Source organism: Rousettus aegyptiacus, unplaced genomic scaffold (genome assembly GCF_014176215.1).
Source record: "Rousettus aegyptiacus isolate mRouAeg1 unplaced genomic scaffold, mRouAeg1.p scaffold_m13_p_5, whole genome shotgun sequence".
Classification (NCBI taxonomy): Eukaryota; Metazoa; Chordata; class Mammalia; order Chiroptera; family Pteropodidae; genus Rousettus; species Rousettus aegyptiacus.
This window is the reverse complement of record NW_023416308.1, coordinates 33864299-33883210: the sequence shown is the minus strand read 5'-3', so window position 1 is coordinate 33883210 and position 18912 is coordinate 33864299. Positions and strand designations below refer to the sequence as shown.

Genomic DNA, 18912 nt, shown 5'->3' with positions numbered 1-18912 from the left:
TTTCACAATGTAAGAAAAAAGTTAACCTCTTACCTCCTTTAAGAAAACTAAGTCCTCACATAAAACACAAAAATACCCAACTGCATTATTTAATTCACATTTCCTGCCAGCATTACCCTCTTCCACCAAGGGTCTACCAAAATGCCAGTGCCCAAAAATGATCATAATGCTAGAATTGGCAGGTTAAGGTTCTTGGCTGCTCTTCTAATCACTGTGTCTGGGAGATTACCCAGTCCACAAAGATAGAGGTTCTACCACATCAAGACCTCTGAGGTTCCAGCCCTATTAGCTGCTTGATTTTAGAGTGGATCTAATGCCTTTATATAAGGGGTAGGAAAGACAATTTCTATGTGGACCCTACATTATTACTTTCCCTGCTTATCTCACTGGCTTTTTAGAGCCCATATCAACTAAAAGTGCTAGCATTTTATGAACTGTAAAACATCTGAAAAGGAATATTTACAAATCTTGCAGGCAGATTCATTTGCATTCAACAAAGATTTCTGTTCCTGGGCAAACAGCATGTACACAATTCCTACTATATGTACTGTTGATGCCTGGACTGCCAAAGGAAGCATATCTGCCTCCGTCCCTCATTTAAAATGGACTATAGAAATTTGGTTGTGATCATTTCTTTTTATGTTCTAAAGCAACTTTTCTAATAGTCTCTAGACAGCAAGAATCATCAGTGGCAATTCACTTGAGGCTGGCCCTTTCCTGGGTGTGTGTGTGTCTGTGTGCATACACAGCTACACCTAACTTTTCTAATTCTCTGGTCAGTGACCCACTCATTCACTAATGACCTCTAGCTAAAGGTGGCCAGAAATGTTAGCTGTGGAAAAAATTAGGCAGGGATAGAAATAAGGGTGTGGGATTATGAGTGTACGGCCTGCAAAATGACTAATGCCCACCCTGCCCAGAGCCCCTGTAGTGACTTGTTCATGTACCTATAAAATGGGTAGGTACAGAAATTTCTAAACCTTTTTCGTAAAAAAATTCAAGTAAAACAGAGTGTAAAACAATAAAACAGCTTTTGCTTTGACCCCAAGGCCATTCTAACACTAGATCTAAACCAGTTTGCTGATAAAGAATTTCCTTCTAAATCGAATGTGCCCTTAGTTTTTCCATCAGTATAAAAGTTTGTCCATACAAAAAATTAATTACATTAAATTTTGGGATTTGATGTTAATGAGCAAGTTTACCCTACTTAAACTCTTGGTATGTTTGTAGATTTCATTTTGTTCATTTTCTCAGTTTAGTACTTAGAACAAACACTTTCATTCAAAAGAGAATGCCCATACTATTAGTTTTAACTATCAGTTAAGGAGATTGTTATTACTTTTAGTATCATTCTCTGGAAGGAATGTTTCCAATATGTACTTCATATGCAAACCAAACTCTAGGATATAATTATTTTAAGTTCTACATTTATATATATCATCTGTCTGTGAAAGTACTGAAAAAACCAACAGTTTGCTGATCTTGAATGCTCTGGTAAACCATCATTAACATCACTCAACACACTCACTGAAAGAGAATGCTTCTTAAAATTTACCCTCTTTCTCTCTGTAGTTAATTCTAACGTTATCCTTGCAACCTGAGGTCAATGAAATATTTTTCTTTACTTGTAACTATCATTCTATAGACCAGTTATTGTCAAAATTCATACCAAGATAAATCTAAAGTTAGAAAGCCCTTCCTTTAGGTGTTTATATGCTCATCACCTATGCAGTGAACTGCTTTCTCTTGGGAAGTACCCATTTTCTACTTCCTGATTGTAAGACATTATTGAAAGGTCACCAACAGGTCTCTAATCAATTAAGTATAAGTTCAGAAAGATTCAGAGCAACTCCTTAAGATATAACCCACTACTCAGGAAGTAGCTTTACACAAGAAGCTGGTTCAATAGCTGTAGGATTTGATGACTCTCTACCAAGCTTCCTTTATATCCCCCTTTCGATCTCAGGGACGGTGTTTGGGCAATCTTTGCACTTTCAGCTCTTTTCTTGCCCAGGAGCAGACATGTGCTGTAGAATGTAACACTCCCTAGTCTCTATACACTCGATGGATGTTTACTTAGGTAATGCACCATTCTGATGACTTTTCTGATCTACGTGACCTCGACCAACACCATCAATTCTTCCTTCAAACCAACAATAAATAACAACAGCAGGAAATTTTACTCCATAAAGCACTGATATTTTAATGAGGAAAAAAACCCATATCTTAGTCTTGTTTCTATTCAAAGACACTCAAAAACTAGTTTTTCCCTGCCCATCCCTTCTAACTGTAACTTTGTGACCATGTAATAAAGGCCAGTTTAAAGATATATTTTTTAAAAAGTTTAAACCTTTTTAAAAAAGATTAAACAACCAGGCTAGCAAAAAGGTACTCAATACATACTTTCCTTATATCAAACAAGCTAATATTTCAGTACAATGTAACTATACAGAATATATACAATACACATATGTTCACAAAGCAAACACTATAGGCTCAGAACAGATTTTAAAAACATGATAATTCACATTGATTACAGTAACTCTAAAAATGATTGTAACGTTCAAACGGCACTTAGTTTACAAAAAAGTCACAAAAAATATATATATATATATTCATATATGTAGTTGTCAAGAACTATGGTTCCTGTAAAATACTAATAGCCAGATACTAATATATAAAATGTAAAGTCTGACATGGTATACATAAAACAAAACAAAATCCAAAACCATTTTGTTATTATTGAAAGTCAAACATGCCAAGAACTTAGCTATGGCCACTGTCACCAAGTAAAAGCCATACTTGAATGAGATGACAACTGGATACAAAGCTGGTGAATTGGGGGCTGGCACAGTTAATAGTTGTACTGGTTCTAGGAGAGGGGTAGAAGACATAAAAACATCCATCTACATAATTTAACTCACATTTCCTCCCCAGCATCACCCTCACCAAAGGGTTTCACGAAATGCCAGTGCCCCAAAAGAATCATAATGATATAACTAGCAAGGTACAAGTTTCCCCCAAACTTCATTGATATGGGCTATAGGCAAATGTTAAAACATGCATCAGATAAAGCAGTCACCCATCTGGAAGACGGTGGCGGTACAGTTTCCTCCTGGGCTAGTTGTACTAAAGAGTACTCCAGTTTTTAAGTGGAGCTAGATTTATATGTCAGCTTGGTAAAACACTGAGCTAATATAGCAGCAAATATGAAATTACTGAAACAAAAACACTTTATTTAAAAATTCACTTGTTACATCAATTTTTTTCCTTCACATCTGTCTTCTTTAACCAGATATCAATTTCTTCTGCCACTGAATTATGGTCAATTTTTCTCATTATGTTGATGTGGAAAAAGATAAGTCCTAATCCTGGAAAGTTTAAATTTACTTTAAAAAATGGGAATACAGGTATTTTAATGTAAAAAAAAAAAGTCTGTTCTAAAAGTTTCTCTCACAAATATATATATTTAATTATTAAAATAGGCTACATAGGATTTTTATAAAATGGCTTTTGAAAAGATAGTAGAGGCACCAAGAAGCCATATACTATCCTCTGGCTGGACATAAGGTGCCATAACAGTGCCCTACAAAGAGGCAGACAATCTCTATCTAATGCAACGAGAGGCACCAGTAACAGAAAAATCAAATATATTATTAGGAATTGGACTGAAAACCAAATTTTACCCTTTTAGGGGCTGTTTTTTTTAAAAAATATCTTGAAGTATAGGCATTAGAAACCATCACTTTGTAAAAGAAAGAAAAAGAATAAAGTTTAATGATCTGACTCCTTTCAAATACGTGATGGCATTCATTTCAGGCACCTGAAAGATGAAAAACAGTGCAACTCCCAATAACTTGATGGACTACTCTCAGTATGAGAGATTTCACATAGCATCTGTCAACTGGAAACTTCAACTGATAACTGAAATAAAAGATAGTTCTTAGAGGAAACACACTTATAACCTAATCATAGAAAAGGTTCTCTCTAGAAAACAGGTGTTTCTAGGAACTGCACGAAAGACTTCCCATCTTTAAATGAACAAAGCATCCATTAATACCAAGAGAAACAATGTATGGGAGGAGATGACTGGCTCCTCTCAAAGTAGGGAAGATTCAGCATTCCTCAGCAGGTGACATACTTTGGTAACCTGAACATTGCTTTCCAGGAAGACTCTTTAACTTGTTTAACTGAATAATGAAATATAAATATGGTTAGATGGCATTTTGAAAAACAAGGACAATTTAATAAAACTTATGAAACTGCAGCCCTTCAAACCATCAAGCAGCATTTTATTAAAAATCATCACAGTTAAGCCCAGGACTTTAAGCTTAATCAGCAAAATTAGTCAACTGAAAAGAGAAAGGGCAATAATCAAAGAATTTGATTTTATAAACCAGGCACTTCAAACTGAAAAAAATTGCGTTTAATTTTTAAAATAGTTGTTTTCTCTCAATGGTATGAACTCTTAAATTCTTTGCAAACTATTATATAAACAGGAACCTTGGTCTTTGTTGGAACTGGCCTGGGTCCTATGCAGAGGGAGCCTACTAATTACAGCAGCACAAACACTTTAAGGCAGTTGCATTTTTTGGATACTGCCAAACTGCAAGTCCAATAATATCACCTGACGTGGATCTATGATTTTTTTCTATCATGAAAACATAATCACTATGATGTAGTGGAAATGTCTAACTGTATTAGTTTAGCATGAAAAAAAAGTACAACTATGATGTCGCCAAGAATCTTTATTCCATAATTCGACATAGACTTAACTCCCTATTAATAAATCTCAACATATTTATAATCTGAAAATGAAATATCTATATAGCGTCTGTTCTTTAGTTGAACCTGGAAATCAGTTCAACTTCATTGTTTAATTTGAACCATTATTGCTTTTGGCAAATTTGTCTTGGTGAGGACTTTCCAAATTAAAACAAAAAACAAAAAACTCTATTGTGACCATATTCTGTTAAGCAATTGAAAGATAAAAATGGGTATAGGCAAAATAAGGAATGACTTAAATTTTTATGATTTTAGCTTAAAGCCTGTAGGACTATGTTTACCCATAGATATGTTTACTGTACTAGAGCTTCCCCCAATTTTGTTTCTCTGCTTCAGAAAAGAAAATCAAGTTTCTATATATTCTTCTCAGTAACTTTCAAAATATAAATATAAATAAAGCATCTTTCAACTTACAGTGAAGAAACCACATTATTTTTTAGCAACTTTGGGTCACTTCCAAAGTGAACTTTACTAGTCCTTCCCGCCCCCTCCCCACAATATTAACATCTAGAAAACTATTTTCCCTTCACTTGGATGTATATTTCAGAGTTCTAACTTCACATTTTGCAGATGAGTGAAAATAGAATAAGTGCTGCATAAAAGTTTCTAATTCTCATCAATTCCTCCAATCTCAACCTCCTTTCAGTAAAATATTACAACTTTAGGACTATTCATTCAAGTAAAAAGAATAAATCTCTCCTTGTGGTACACTAGTACAAACTGCCACACAGTAATGTATTTTTCAGGGACTACAAAGCTAAGAGACTAAAACATGATCTGAGAATCTTCAAAATAAAAGCCATTAACTAGATAGGTGGCCTCTATTTGAATAAGAAGAGATAAAAAGAAAAGGCCTTTTGAAAGAATACAGCTTTCAAAGCCTCCCAGAAAAACATTTTAAAAATCGGGAAAGACTGGCTCAGTACCTAGAAGGTAACAGTTACCAATGATAAAAGTCCGTTATGTGTGCTGACTAGTCCATTCCACTAGGGTAATGGAAGTGTTTTTTTGTTTTGTTTTTAAAGCCAAAGGATATGTCGTAACATGAAACTAAATTACTGTAAACCAGAATGGTTGCAAGAATGTTAAAATGTAAGACTGAATGAGGATATTTAAATATTTTAGTATATTTTGTCTCATTGAAACTGAGAACTTTAAAAACTGACAACGTACTAAATGTATAATTACTTGAAATAAAAATTAAGATTACTTGAAATTCAAATTTAGGAAAATCTACTTAATTTGTGGGTAACAAACTTCATCTCCTTCCCTTTATAGAAAACTTAAAATTCAGAAAAATAAAAACCCCTTTGTTTCAGAATCAGTATAATCACCTAACATGCTAGATAGATGCTTCCACTATTAGAATATGCCCTCAAAAATGGAAAGAATGACTAGAAACTGTATATCCAGTATCATGGCAAACATCTTGGCTCATTTCTAAAGTATATCATACCTATTTGGTAGCTTAAAAATTGAAAATAAATGCTTTTCTTGTATAAAATACTTGGTTTTAAAAAGGCAATTTATCCTGCATCCTAAAATGTAAGCCCTTTTAAATATCACAGTTACCCTCTTGGGCCTTAAGATAGCTATGTTTAAGTAATCTAAACTGGAATTTTTTGTTTAGTTATACTGGTAGTTTCTAATGAATGAGATGATGTAACTGGCTTTAAAAAAAAAATCTCTTTGTAATGTTTTCTATATATTCTGGTAAAAATTATACATTTAAATGTCCCTCTCTTAGATGAATTTTAAATAAATCTAAATAACACAAAATACAATTATCCCTTGCAGCTTAGTTTCTGAAAAGAGATTGGTAAGCTAAATATTCTTAAACTGTGTATTAAGAAAAATGTAGAGCCTCCTTGAAATAGTAAAAAGGCCTTTGTTTATATCATGTTATGTTAAATACTAGTTAGTTAACTATATTGATAAGATTGGGGAGTAGACTGCTAATCAAGTTTGCATTTCCATAGTACTATATTTAAATTTTTCATAAAACTTGGAAATTTTTGCAATTTATAATTACCAATGGAAATCTAAAATTCTTCTTTGGGAAAGAACAACCAGGGGTGGTAATTCTATATTCTGAGAACAAAGAATATCTTGGACCTGCCAAAACTGTGCAGGGTTCTCAGGACAGGAGATGTGCTAAAACACATTTAACAAAAAAATCCCCACGTTTCCAATACATTTCTCTAACCCTACTTATTTCCTTTTTTCTTCCTTCTTTTTTTCCCTTTTTAAAGACAGTTTGGAACTGAGGGGAACAACATTGCTGGTCATAATTTTACCTATTCTTTGTCTTGTTCACATAAGATTTTAAAATTAACTTTGACATTTATTTACTGGTAGGCATAATAGTTTTCAAATATATATGACATTAAAAATAAAAATTCCTGACCTTTCCAGTTGAAACACAGCAGTACTGTTTGTTACTAGTTAAGTACCAGACTGTTGTAGAATGTAATTCAATCATATTAGTAAACATGCATAAATGGTGTAAGCTCATCAGGAAAGTTGACTGTCCTGAAAGTGATACACCTATGTTTGAAAACAAAGGGATAAAAACAGGTTCATGAGTGAAATAAGGAGTTGGAAAGTATATAAAGACAGAATGTGGAGACAGAAAGAACATGAGCCTAAACAAATCTCCAATGAGTTTACTTTCCCTTCCTTTACATTTGTAGGGGGTAAAATAAATGACAGAATGAGCAAATTAAAAAAAATAAAAAATTAAATAACTAAAACTTAAAAATATATTATTACGGTCTAATACCTGGACAAAATTCAAATCATGTGTGTTGAATAAGAAACTATATTTTCCTTTTTTCTGATCTAATCAGGGGCTTTAATAATTATTGTACTCTGGGTATATACATAGAGTCACTCAGAAGTTCACTGTTCATGAACTCATAAATATTTAGGATCAATGTCAGTGATGCTTTAAATGGCACTAGATTAAAAGTATACTCCAGCTTAGAGTATCATAAATTTCAACTATAAATAAACCAAGTTTTTTTTTTAGCAGCAAAACAGGTGATATTCATTAATTTAAGGTTTTTAGTTTTTCTTTAGTCTCAACAGTTTCCCCCCAGACTTATGTCATAGATCATTTTATAGCCTTCCCTTGTCTTTACATTATTGCTTACACTGTGTAAAAACTACACTAACTGCTTTTAATAAACTTGGCAATGTCCAAAAATATTTTAGAACAAGGACAATGTATCGCTGTCATATTGGATTTTTGTAAACAATCTTAGTGGGATAAAGAATGTAGCCTTAACACAGAATTCTTTATTTTGTCCAAAACAGCACAATAAAAATATCCTCAACAATACATAATCCTACATATAAAATATAGAATATCTCCAATATTTATATGGTATCACGCCAGGATATGCAAGAGAAAGTATTAATGACGGGGCAAGAGTAAAAATGATTTAGGCAGTGACCTAATTAGTCAGGCATTAACATTCAAAGACCAGGTAAGTAACAATTTTAGTCAGAAAAGCAGGATTAAAGAATCTATGAAGCTGGGATTTACATACTACATTCTCCATTCCTGGTCATTGCATGCATAGCTTGACAATTCTCAATCATGTTCTTTGTCTTCTTTTATAGAAGGAAGACAGATTTTTTTGAATGAGTGGTACTATAAAGCTACAGAGGGAATGGCTACCCCAATATCAAATTTTCATGAAAAATAAGAAATGACAAAGCTTAAAAAAAAAGTACACTGGATTTCAGAAGTGTTTACTCTAATAATTTTTAAGAAAGCTTACCATAAATACTTCCCAAACAATAACAGGCTTTATAAAATATTATACAATGTCCTGTGTATAAGAGTAAACATCTGTTCAGGTCATTTGACAAATTCTTTTTAGTAATTTGTTTCTAGTGTACCTTTTCATCTCAGGAAGGTCAATGTTCATCTGATTTCTTCTTTACCTAATGATCTGTTGTTAGCCTACTTTTAACAATGGAAGAAGAAACTGTTATATGTTTTAAGTCAACTGGTTCTCCTTTCTATTGTTTCAACATCATGTTACTGTGCACTTATAGAGGCGTAATCTCTCAGACATGAAAAATAAAACATCAGTTGCAGGGTTTACAAAGTAAAAAGGGAAATTCTTTCTAAACCTTTTTCTGTTTAGAAAATTAAATTAAATTTAAATGTACAAGACCAAGCACAGGCACTTTCCAAAAACCTAAAATGAAGCCAAACCACAAAATTACTCAATAGTTATAGAAGAAAGCTCTGATTTGGGGGGATCATCTCTGGTTGCCTCGGCACAAGCACTGGTCTTTGGCTGCTCTGGCATTTCTTCCTCCTTTTCTGCCAGCCCACCAAGAGACCCCAAGGGAAAAGTGCTTTCGCAATTCTGGGTCGAGGAGACCTGTGAAATTACAGGCATTTGAATAGAGGAGTTGTTTTCAAAACTGTGTTCTCCAAGATCGTACTGAACAAGGGTCTCTTCTTGCTCCTGGTTTAAGTAGTCCGGTACTAGGAAATCACTAGATAAGAGGCAAAGGATAAAACAGGGAGTTAATTTTAAAACCAGTAATAAGGAAGACGCAATAAAAAGATCTGATTTGTAAAACACGATTGGGAATTATCATTTTTCTAATTCTTGAATGAAGATTTAACTTAGGAATTTTCAAATTTTAAACTTTCCTAAATATGAACCAAAGCCATTCATTAGAACCAAAGTGCATCAACTCTCACTACCACCAACGTAAGATTCATTGTCACCTTGGATATCTAAATATTCTTAATTTATGTAGAAGAGTTTCTGTATACAAAATACATACAATTAGTATGCTCATTTAAGCAAAGATACTTTGAATAATACATGCTTAACTTTTCTTGGATTATATACTCTAATTAAAAGGTATACAAACCTAGTTTTATTACTTCCTGAATATTAAATTAAGAAACAAAATCCTTATGCATAAATGACCTTATACAAAATCTACATAGAGAAGTATAAAAAACTAATTTATGTGTGTTCTGCTATTAGATTTGGTACACAAAAATAGTAATAAATTTTCTTAGACTCAGAATTTAAAAATGAATGCCATGAGATTAATTACATGTTAGTCCTCAGAAAGTATTTAATTTACTCGTATAAAAAGTATTTAATATTCTTTTGATACAATAATTAATTACTAAAAGTAGACAGTAAAATATACCAAAACTTTAACAACAGTGGGTATTATTCCTAAGTGGAGAGATCAAAAAAGACATTTAATTTCTTATATTTAATACCTTTTTATATTTACTAAAATTTCTACTACAAGCATTTTTGTAGTTAAAATAATATTATGAAATGTCTTCGATGCTTTATTTAAATCTTTATTTCTTCATTATAGTAGGAATGTCAACAACTAATACACTTAATGAGGTTATTCTATAATTTGATTGCTCAGTATTAATGAAAAAAATAAAATCTGCTCATCTGCAAAGCAATTTAAGACATCTTATGTTATATTTTATAAAAAGTCTTCAAGTGTTACAACAAGAGGACTGGAGATTAGAGGGCTCTGTATAGGGAGGATACAGATGATGGGAATGGTTATTTGGGAGACTATTTTCATCCTGAACAATATTTAATATGACACATATAATCTAAATTTAGTGATATGACAAACAGATGTTCAGCTAGAAGTGATTAAACAAAATAAATGTCTGATATGAAGAGAAAAACAAAATCTATGCAATATGTTGGGAATTTATTAAAAAATAAGGTTAAAAGATAAAAATTGTTTAAAATTTAAGATTTCATTTTATAAGAAACTAAAGATTTCTACAAATGTATTAAAAATAAACAGATTTTCATATCTAGAGGAAATCTTAGAAATCACCTCTAAAGCTTTTATTTTCTCCTCTTACTTTCAAGCTTCTTCATCTGTAAAGTGACATATTCAATCATAATGACAGTGAGTGGCAGAGCTAGAACTAGAACCTGATTTCTTTGGATGTACTATAAATGAGAAAGGTAACTATTTTAAATTATTAATATTAAAAGCATGAAACTTTAAGCTGAAAACAAAAAAAAACTTCACTTGATCTAAATAATCATATCCATTTAATTGCTATTGCAATTTCTTATTGTATAGTCCTTTATATAAAATTTAAAAAAAGGTCAAAAATTTTATTAACATCCAAAGAATCTGAAGTAATCTAATATCACTAAGTATCATTTAACATGGTATATTTTCCAAAAAGTCTATTTAAGATCCACTAGAGAATTATTTTAACTTTATATTATTAAAAACAAGCAAAACAAAAAACAAAACAAAAAAAACCCTAATGGGATAGTAGTCTGTAGGAAAATATTTCTAATTCTAACTATAACAGTATTTTTAATTGCATATACTTAGAAGATTCAGCAAAATTTTATTAGATCGGGAGATCAGAGTATGGACAGTGGGAATTTAAAAAGAATGTGACTGATTATCTGGCAACCTGCTAAAAACACAGCAGGCTACCCTAAATGCAGGAAAAGAGAGTTTAGAAAGCAGTTTTCCTGGTTCGGTTTTCGTTGTGCACCTCACCTGCTCTGGAAGTAGTTTGCTAGCTCTGACGCTTCATGGTTCAGACTCCTCAGGTGCACGATTAAATTTCCAGAGTTGGTGAACATGGCGCCACATGTTTTGCACTCGTAAATCCGAGGCTTGCGGATAATGTGCCGGGAAACCCTCATGTGGTGTTTATATTCCCCGAAGGAAGTGAAAGTGGCACTACATATCTGGCACCGGAAACAGCGTTTACCTTCATGCTTTAGGCGATGCATCTTTAGCGAGTAAGCCCTGGTGAACTTTTTCCCACAGCGGTCACACTGAAATGGTTTAATTCCTATAAAATAAAGCAAAAGAAAATATTATCTAAAAACGAAATAAACTAAAAGATTATAAATCTCACAAATTTCTGAACTATAATTTTGTAGCAACAATTAATTTGAAAAGACAAAAATCACCACCAAAAATAAATTCCAATTCATTATCTGGAAAGGGTATATAGAACACTAGAATAAAGTACTAGCGCTTAAAAAAAAGAGCAGGTAGGATAAATAGGTAGTATGTACTCAGTTCTGATTTTTGAATATGCTTCTAAATTATCTATTTTACAGACTTCAAAACACAATTTAATGACTATTTAAACAGAGCCCAAATCCCCATATCTCATTTATTTCATTTTCTTAAAGAGGTTTGTATTGCAAAGATGTGAAAACCATTAGTACCTTCTCTTCGTTCCCTATCTCAGAGAAAAATGAGAAGATAAAAGAAAAATTCTAACATCTCTAACATAATTAATGATCATGAGAGAACTGTCTATCATTTGATGACTTGGATTGCTGGGCATTTAATGTAATAGTGATAGAAAAAATATGTAGAAATTAATATGTGATTTATAAATTATATTAATGGCCACCTCCAATTCATTATCACTGTTGTGGCAAAAATTGTTTAAAAACTTCAAATTATAATCTGTTGATTTAACAAAATCATAGGGGATTGGTGTTAGTCACAGGGACTATTAGACCTATTGAAAGAAGAGGAAAGTGAGATAACAGATGAAAATGGTAGCAAAGATTTCTTACTTATCAGAGTTCATCATTTCACCCATAAGATTTCTGTTACCTTTATGTGATCACTGAACTTAAGTTTCATCATTTATCCAAAATCTTTCATACTAAAAAAAAAAAAAAAAATACTACAAAGCTAACTTGCTATGACAGAGAAGTTCAAAATTGCAGAATTGTAATTAAATAATCAGCAAATTTAAAAAAAAAAAAATTTTTGGAAATCATTTCAAACTTGCAGAGAAGTTGTAAGAATAGTACAAACACTAACTTATACCCTTTTTACCCCAGCTGCTTTATCTTTATTCTTTATCATCTGTGTTCTACCTCATACATATATATATGTGTGTGTATATGTGTATATGTATATATACACACACACCTAACATATCCAATATCTTTTTTATTTACATATTCTACACATACATTATTCTAGGTTTTAATCAGAATACTTAGGCATATGGAAAGACATGTAGAGTAAATAGCTTTCTGATACTGAGCCATTTCAGCAATAGAACTAGGCTTACCTGTTCTCATGACTTTCCAGAGAGATATATACATGCTTTTTAACTCAAAACTACCTCTTTCCTATATTTTTAACTGAGATTCCAAAATGAAATGTTTTAGAGTACTCATTTATGCCACATTAGGGAAAATGACATTACCTGAGTGGATGAGCATGTGCTGTTTTAGGTTCTGAATACGGGTGAATCGCACCCCACAAGTTGGACACTGAAAAGGTCTGTCTGGACCATTTGGGCTTGGCCGTTCTGTACTGCTGGCAGAAGGAGCAATGTAGAGTTGGTAGGGATACTGAACATTTTCCAATCTAAAAAACAGACCGAAGAAGGCAACCAGGTTCTGATTTTTAAGTTGAATAAACATTTCTGTACAACTTTAAATGATCAAAAAAAACTTAAAAGGCTTTCTGAAACAGTTTAACTGGTAGATGGTAAGTTTAATCTACAGCAATATCAAAAAGAATGTCAAGCATCTTAAGTTAAGCAAGGATGTATGGCTGTAAAACACATCACAAATGATTTTACTTTAGGTATCCTTAATCTTTCTAATCCTTTTTCCTTCTTACTACTGCTTTAGTTTCAGTCCTCATCAATACAAGGCTGAATTAATAACTTCCTCTCTTTAGCCCCACAGTCCTCCAATCCATCTTTCTCACTGTTTCACAGTGATCTAATTCAATCAGTCCCCTGCTTAAATTCCTGCAATGGTTCACTGTTATCTTCAGAATAAAGTCTAAACCTCTTTGTAAGGCACTCCCTATGATCTGGGTTGTGTACTTTTCTAGCCTCATGTCTTATCATACTCCTTAAAGACACTACACCAAGCAGTTTCTCCTAATAGTTCTCTCTCGATGCTGTGCTTTTGTAAATTTAACTTCCTCTACCAGCCTACCTTCTTTGCTGAGGTAATGCCCAGTCATTTGATGAATGTAGCAAACTCACCTCCACCTCCTGGAAGCCTTCTTTGATTTTTCAGTGGCTTATGTAGGTACCCTCCTACGTAGAGCAATTTCACCCTCTGCAGATCACTCATGATTATCTGTTTACTTCTCTGTCTTTACCTCTTTCCCTCTCCACAAAACAGTTTGATCTCTTTAAGGACAAGGACTGCATATTTCACCTCTAATATGTCCACCACTTAGCAAAGTATTTGATATAGAACAGATGGCCTCATTAATGTTTGAAATTAAGGAGCCTAGGCACATTTTCCTTTGTTTACACTTTCACTAATTTATTCAAATGACTCTAGTATATAACCTGCTCTAGTAGGTTTAGCTATTCAAGAATAAACTTTGAGTTCTCTGAACCCTTCAAGTTTTCAACTAACAGTTTTTAAGTCTGTCCTGGATTTTGTATGGAGTTCATTCAGTGGAGTCTATATTCAGTGGTCAAAGACAAAATACTCAAGAAAATTTTCACAACAGAGAATTAAAATAGGGTGATGCAATAGTGACTGGTGCTGCTTTATGACTGGTGGTTGGGAAAGGTTTCCTTGAGAAATGGCATTTAGACTGTTATCTGAAGGTCAAGAAGGAGTCAACAATGTAAAAAGCAGCGGAGAAAGCACTTCAGAGAGAGTAAAGACCCTAAATGGCAGAAAGGTCCAAAAGGAGAATTAAATATGGACTATTCTATGAACAGAAAGAAGATCTATATGGCTAAAATACAGTATGCAAGGAACAGAATGATCTGAAGGGAGTTAGGCAGAAGTTGTATCATGTAGGGCTTTAAAAGGAATACCAAGGAGTTTATATTTACGTATGAATTTATGAAAAATTTTTAAGAATCTACTGCTTAGAACAGCAACATAACTTGACAATGGAAAGAAAAAGATCATTCTAGCTGCTACATGGAGAATGATTGGACTAGGGGAAGAATGAAATTAGAGGTCAGTTGAAGACTATTGTAGTAGTCTAGGCAAAAGATGGTGGTGACTTGGGTGGTTGTAGTGGAGGCAGAGAAAAAGTAGACTGATATGGGATATGTTCTGGAGGTAAAGCTGACAGGACATGCTTAACGATTAAATATGGGGCGGGGCAATAGAGAGTGATAAGGGAAAGAAAGATCAAGTATAACTCTCAGAGATATTGCTTGAGAAAATTGGGGGGATGTTGCTGCTGTTGACTGAGATGGGAAAGACTGAAGGAGCAGGCTTTGAAGAGGAGTTAGAAATATAGATTTCTATCTTGGCCATCTTAAGTCTGAAATGCCCCTTATATACCTATTTGAAAATATCAAGTGGGGAGGGTCAATCTGAAGATGATTTGGGAATTATGGGTATATAGATGAGGGTTTGGAAAATATTTTCTGTAGGTTAGACAGTATTTTTAGCTTTGCACACCAACATGGTCTGTTTCACTCACTCGACTTTGCCACCCACAGATAGTATGTAAACGAATGTGGCTATCTTCCAATAAAACTTGATTTACAAATAAAGGTTGCTGGGCTGGAACTGGTCTGTGGTCCACAGTTTGCCAACTCTTGACATAGATACTATTTAAAGTGCTAGGATTAGGCAGTTTTGGAAATCCCAAATTACCCTCATATAAGTAAGTGGTCCAATTTATGATGTGATGATGCCACCTTAAATTCTGAAAAATATACCAGTGAGGTCTCAAAAAACTTCTTATATGATTCCAAGGTAAAATGCTTAAATTTAAGAGTTGCAAGAACAGCCCTTACAAGAAAATGATATACTATGTTAGTACTAACCGATCATCATCATCTGCATGAGCATTAGTGCTAGAAGTGCTCTGAAGTGTAGGTAACCCTTCAGTGACGCCTTCATCTACTGAGCCTGCAAATAAAAGAGGACACCTGTCAATACTTTGGTGTAAATAAGCCAAGATATTAATTGCAAGCTATACCTCCAAGCCTCTAAACACAGACTAATGTATACATATATCCTGAATTATTAATCAAATATAAGTGTTTTATATTTTACTTTAATTAAACGTTTATGTGATTTAAAAAGAAATCATATATAAGACAACAGCCTTATATTACTACTTAAATTCTTTTAGAAATATTTCTTTGATATAAATAATAGAAATAAGTGGAGTAATACGAATGTAAACTATGAGAATTTACACATAATTAAATGTTATAACCACTTAAGGAACCACTCGGTTTTCATTTTTTAAAACTTATTTTTGGCATAATCAAGATGTAAATCTGTAAGAGGGCTGGGCAGTGTCCACACTTTCCAGAAATGCGTTTTCCCCTTTTCATCTTCTATTCTGCCTACTGCCAAGACAGCTATCTGTACAATCTCCTGGAGTCTGGAGGAAGCAGAGCAGGTTTAGTTGTATCAGTACAGAACTTCGGGGTCTTTCACATCCTCTGGGTCTTGACTTCTATTTCCCTCACTCTGAGTTGAAAAAATGCCCACTGTGTTTTGACAGACGTCTTAAAGAAAGACTGGTTTTAGTGCTCTGTTATCTGCTTCTCTCTCTGGGGCAGGCTATTGGCCTAAAATTAACCTGACAGTACCCTGAACTTTCAAGGTGCCTTTTAAAAAGTCACTGTTTTTAGTGGGAGGGAAGATCCAAACAAACTCATCTGTTATCATTAGGTACTGTAATTTGCCAATGTCTTAACCATGTTCAAATATGAGCAACTGAAGCTGTGTGGTTCATTAACAACAAGCAAGGTTTTAATTGAAATATTTTAATGAAAGCTAAAATGTACTAATTATAACAGTTTGTACAACACTGTATATGGGAAGATTTAATAAGTGTCACCTGTTAATAGACATAGATGATAAAATTTCCTTCCAGTGAAAATTTAGAATCTAATACTTCAGTTTTCCCTTTGGACCACTTCAATTAGGTAACATTATTAGAAAATGAATAATTTTCCACTTAAGTAAAAATTTCCAAAAAATGAACTTAATCCCTTTTAAGGCACCCAAATTTACTTTATGAAATCATTTGTACTAGAAAATTTGTGACAGGGTTACATTTTGTCTTGACTTCTTAAATAAAAGAATACTAAATATAATTTTTTTGTTGTTGCTTGATGATTCATGAAAATCATCAAGAACACCAATTATTACACTATATTCTATTACATTGATAGAGGTTTTTGAGAGGAGATAAGACTGTATCCATTTACATTCATCCTCAACTGCACCCCCATTCTTCCTGACCACCCACCCCACCACTGTCTCACCCTTACTGGTGTGAGCTTAGCATTTCTATGCATGCTTTTTCTTTTTCTCTCTCCCTTACTGTCAAAGACATTTATGCTTTTCTTCTATGTCTACTTATACAACTTATTCTCAATCCTTCCGATTTGTTTTTTAATTCAGATGTGGGCTGAGAGGCCAGATAATGCTGCATTTTGTTTAAGAAAAAACTGCTCATTTGTCAATTTCCCATGCTCATTTTTTTCCTTAAAAGAAGACTAACATTTCAATCTATCCTAGGATAGAAATGGGAAAAAATCCCAGTATCTGTACCTGATCACCATGGACACACACAAAAAATGTTTTATAGCAATATTCTGCAGTTATTCAGAATTATAGGCAGTAGTAAAGCTTATAGGCATAGACATGAAAAAAGGCCTGGCAGTGTGATTAGGGCAGGGCAAGAAGATTGATCTAAGTGACATTTGCTTCTAACCATCAAGCAAGCTATACTACTTCTAGAAGGGGGTGGGTCTTAGGTGAAAATAAAAAACCTCTGCTTTGGACTGATTCTAGTACTGTCAAGATTTGCTTAAAAAGCTGGTCAGCAAGAACTAAAATGGAGTACAAGATACATCTAGCAGAAGGTCTCTCTTAAAACTATTTTTATATTCTGAAATATCATCTAAAGCCTGGCCTCTAGAGTCCTAATTTGATGGATAGTGAGCATGGAAAGTAAAACAAAGGGCATTCTCCTCTTGCCCATGGCTAATAAATTCACCAAAAGCTAAAAATAAAAACCACTCCAAGCTAAGTTGAAACAAAATACATTTTTAGAATTCTATCCATACTGTGAACATTATAATATAGTGTAATAACACCTATGCAACTATTGGCAAAAATAAAACTTGTAAACTCTTTTTTCCTGAGATGATGGTTTTTACCAATGATAACACAAGTAAATATATAAACTGGAATTTTAATTGAACTGATTTAATGCTGATATACAGCAATATTACATTCCTGAAGGGATAGTCACATTTCTTAAAATTATTAAAATTAGGTTTCCTCTCAGTGGTAAATCAGGGTTAAGAATTCTGAACAGAGCCCTCTCACCTTAGAAAACAGGAAAGCTGTTGTACAGAAACAATCAGCTTTACATAATAAGGGCTATCTTATCAAGAAAGATGCTACTCTCTTCCACCAATAAATAGTGCTGTCTGACAGTTCTGTTGCATCAAACTGACTCTTGTTTTCTGTTAACCACTGTTTTAGTTGAGACGGTTGGAAAAACTTTTGGTGGTAAAAAATAAAAGTGGTTATACACTACTGAGCATTTACCATGTGCCAGCTACTGTTCTAAATGTTTTAAATACAATATCTCATTTCACAATCAAGAGAAAAGCAGACCCTAATATTTAGGAACTGGCCTAGTGACTTAGAGGAGTGAGCCTGGTGTTCACAGTTAGGCCCTGGTGTTTTCCTGTTGGACATAAAACAAATCTCACAGAACACCAACATCACCCCAGGTCACACTGGTCTGATAAAACACATAATTTTGTTTAAGCACAGAAAAAACAAGGTCATTGTGCAATCACAAAAATACCAAATATCTCCCTCTATAACTAAAAGTCACTGCTGCTTTAGGTTCACTTTGGTCTACATTTCTAGTCATTTGTTAAGATACTCAGAATTATTCCTGCTTTGACATCAGGTGAGTCCTGAGAAAACCATTTCCTTGAATCCTCCCTAAAAATCACCTAACACAAGCCGAAATTCTCTAAGTCCTTTCTAACATCCTCTTAACTAAGAAACCCTAAAAATCCCATGGTATGTGATCTCCCATGTTGCAAATGAGCAATGAACTCAACTTGTTTAGTTACAG

The 18912-nt window shown here is 33.4% G+C and overlaps 1 protein-coding gene across 5 annotated transcripts in view; it reads right to left on the bottom strand.

Moving 5' to 3' along the window:
* Positions 1-2183: 2183 nt before the first annotated feature.
* ZBTB44 (zinc finger and BTB domain containing 44) overlaps positions 2184-18912 on the bottom strand; it is a 62392-nt gene continuing 45663 nt past the window's right edge. For 2 of the 5 annotated variants that reach the window (XM_036220368.1, XM_016136958.2), the window contains 4 exons: positions 15611-15695; positions 13043-13206; positions 11350-11650; positions 2184-9306 (listed from right to left, as the gene is read on the bottom strand). In XM_036220368.1, coding sequence (XP_036076261.1) covers positions 9024-9306; positions 11350-11650; positions 13043-13058 — 600 coding nt within the window. In that variant the 5' untranslated portion in view covers positions 13059-13206; positions 15611-15695 and the 3' untranslated portion in view covers positions 2184-9023. The remainder of the gene's footprint in view (positions 9307-11349; positions 11651-13042; positions 13207-15610; positions 15696-18912) is intronic. The other 3 variants (XM_016136959.2, XM_016136960.2, XM_016136961.2) reach the window with 3 other exon arrangements.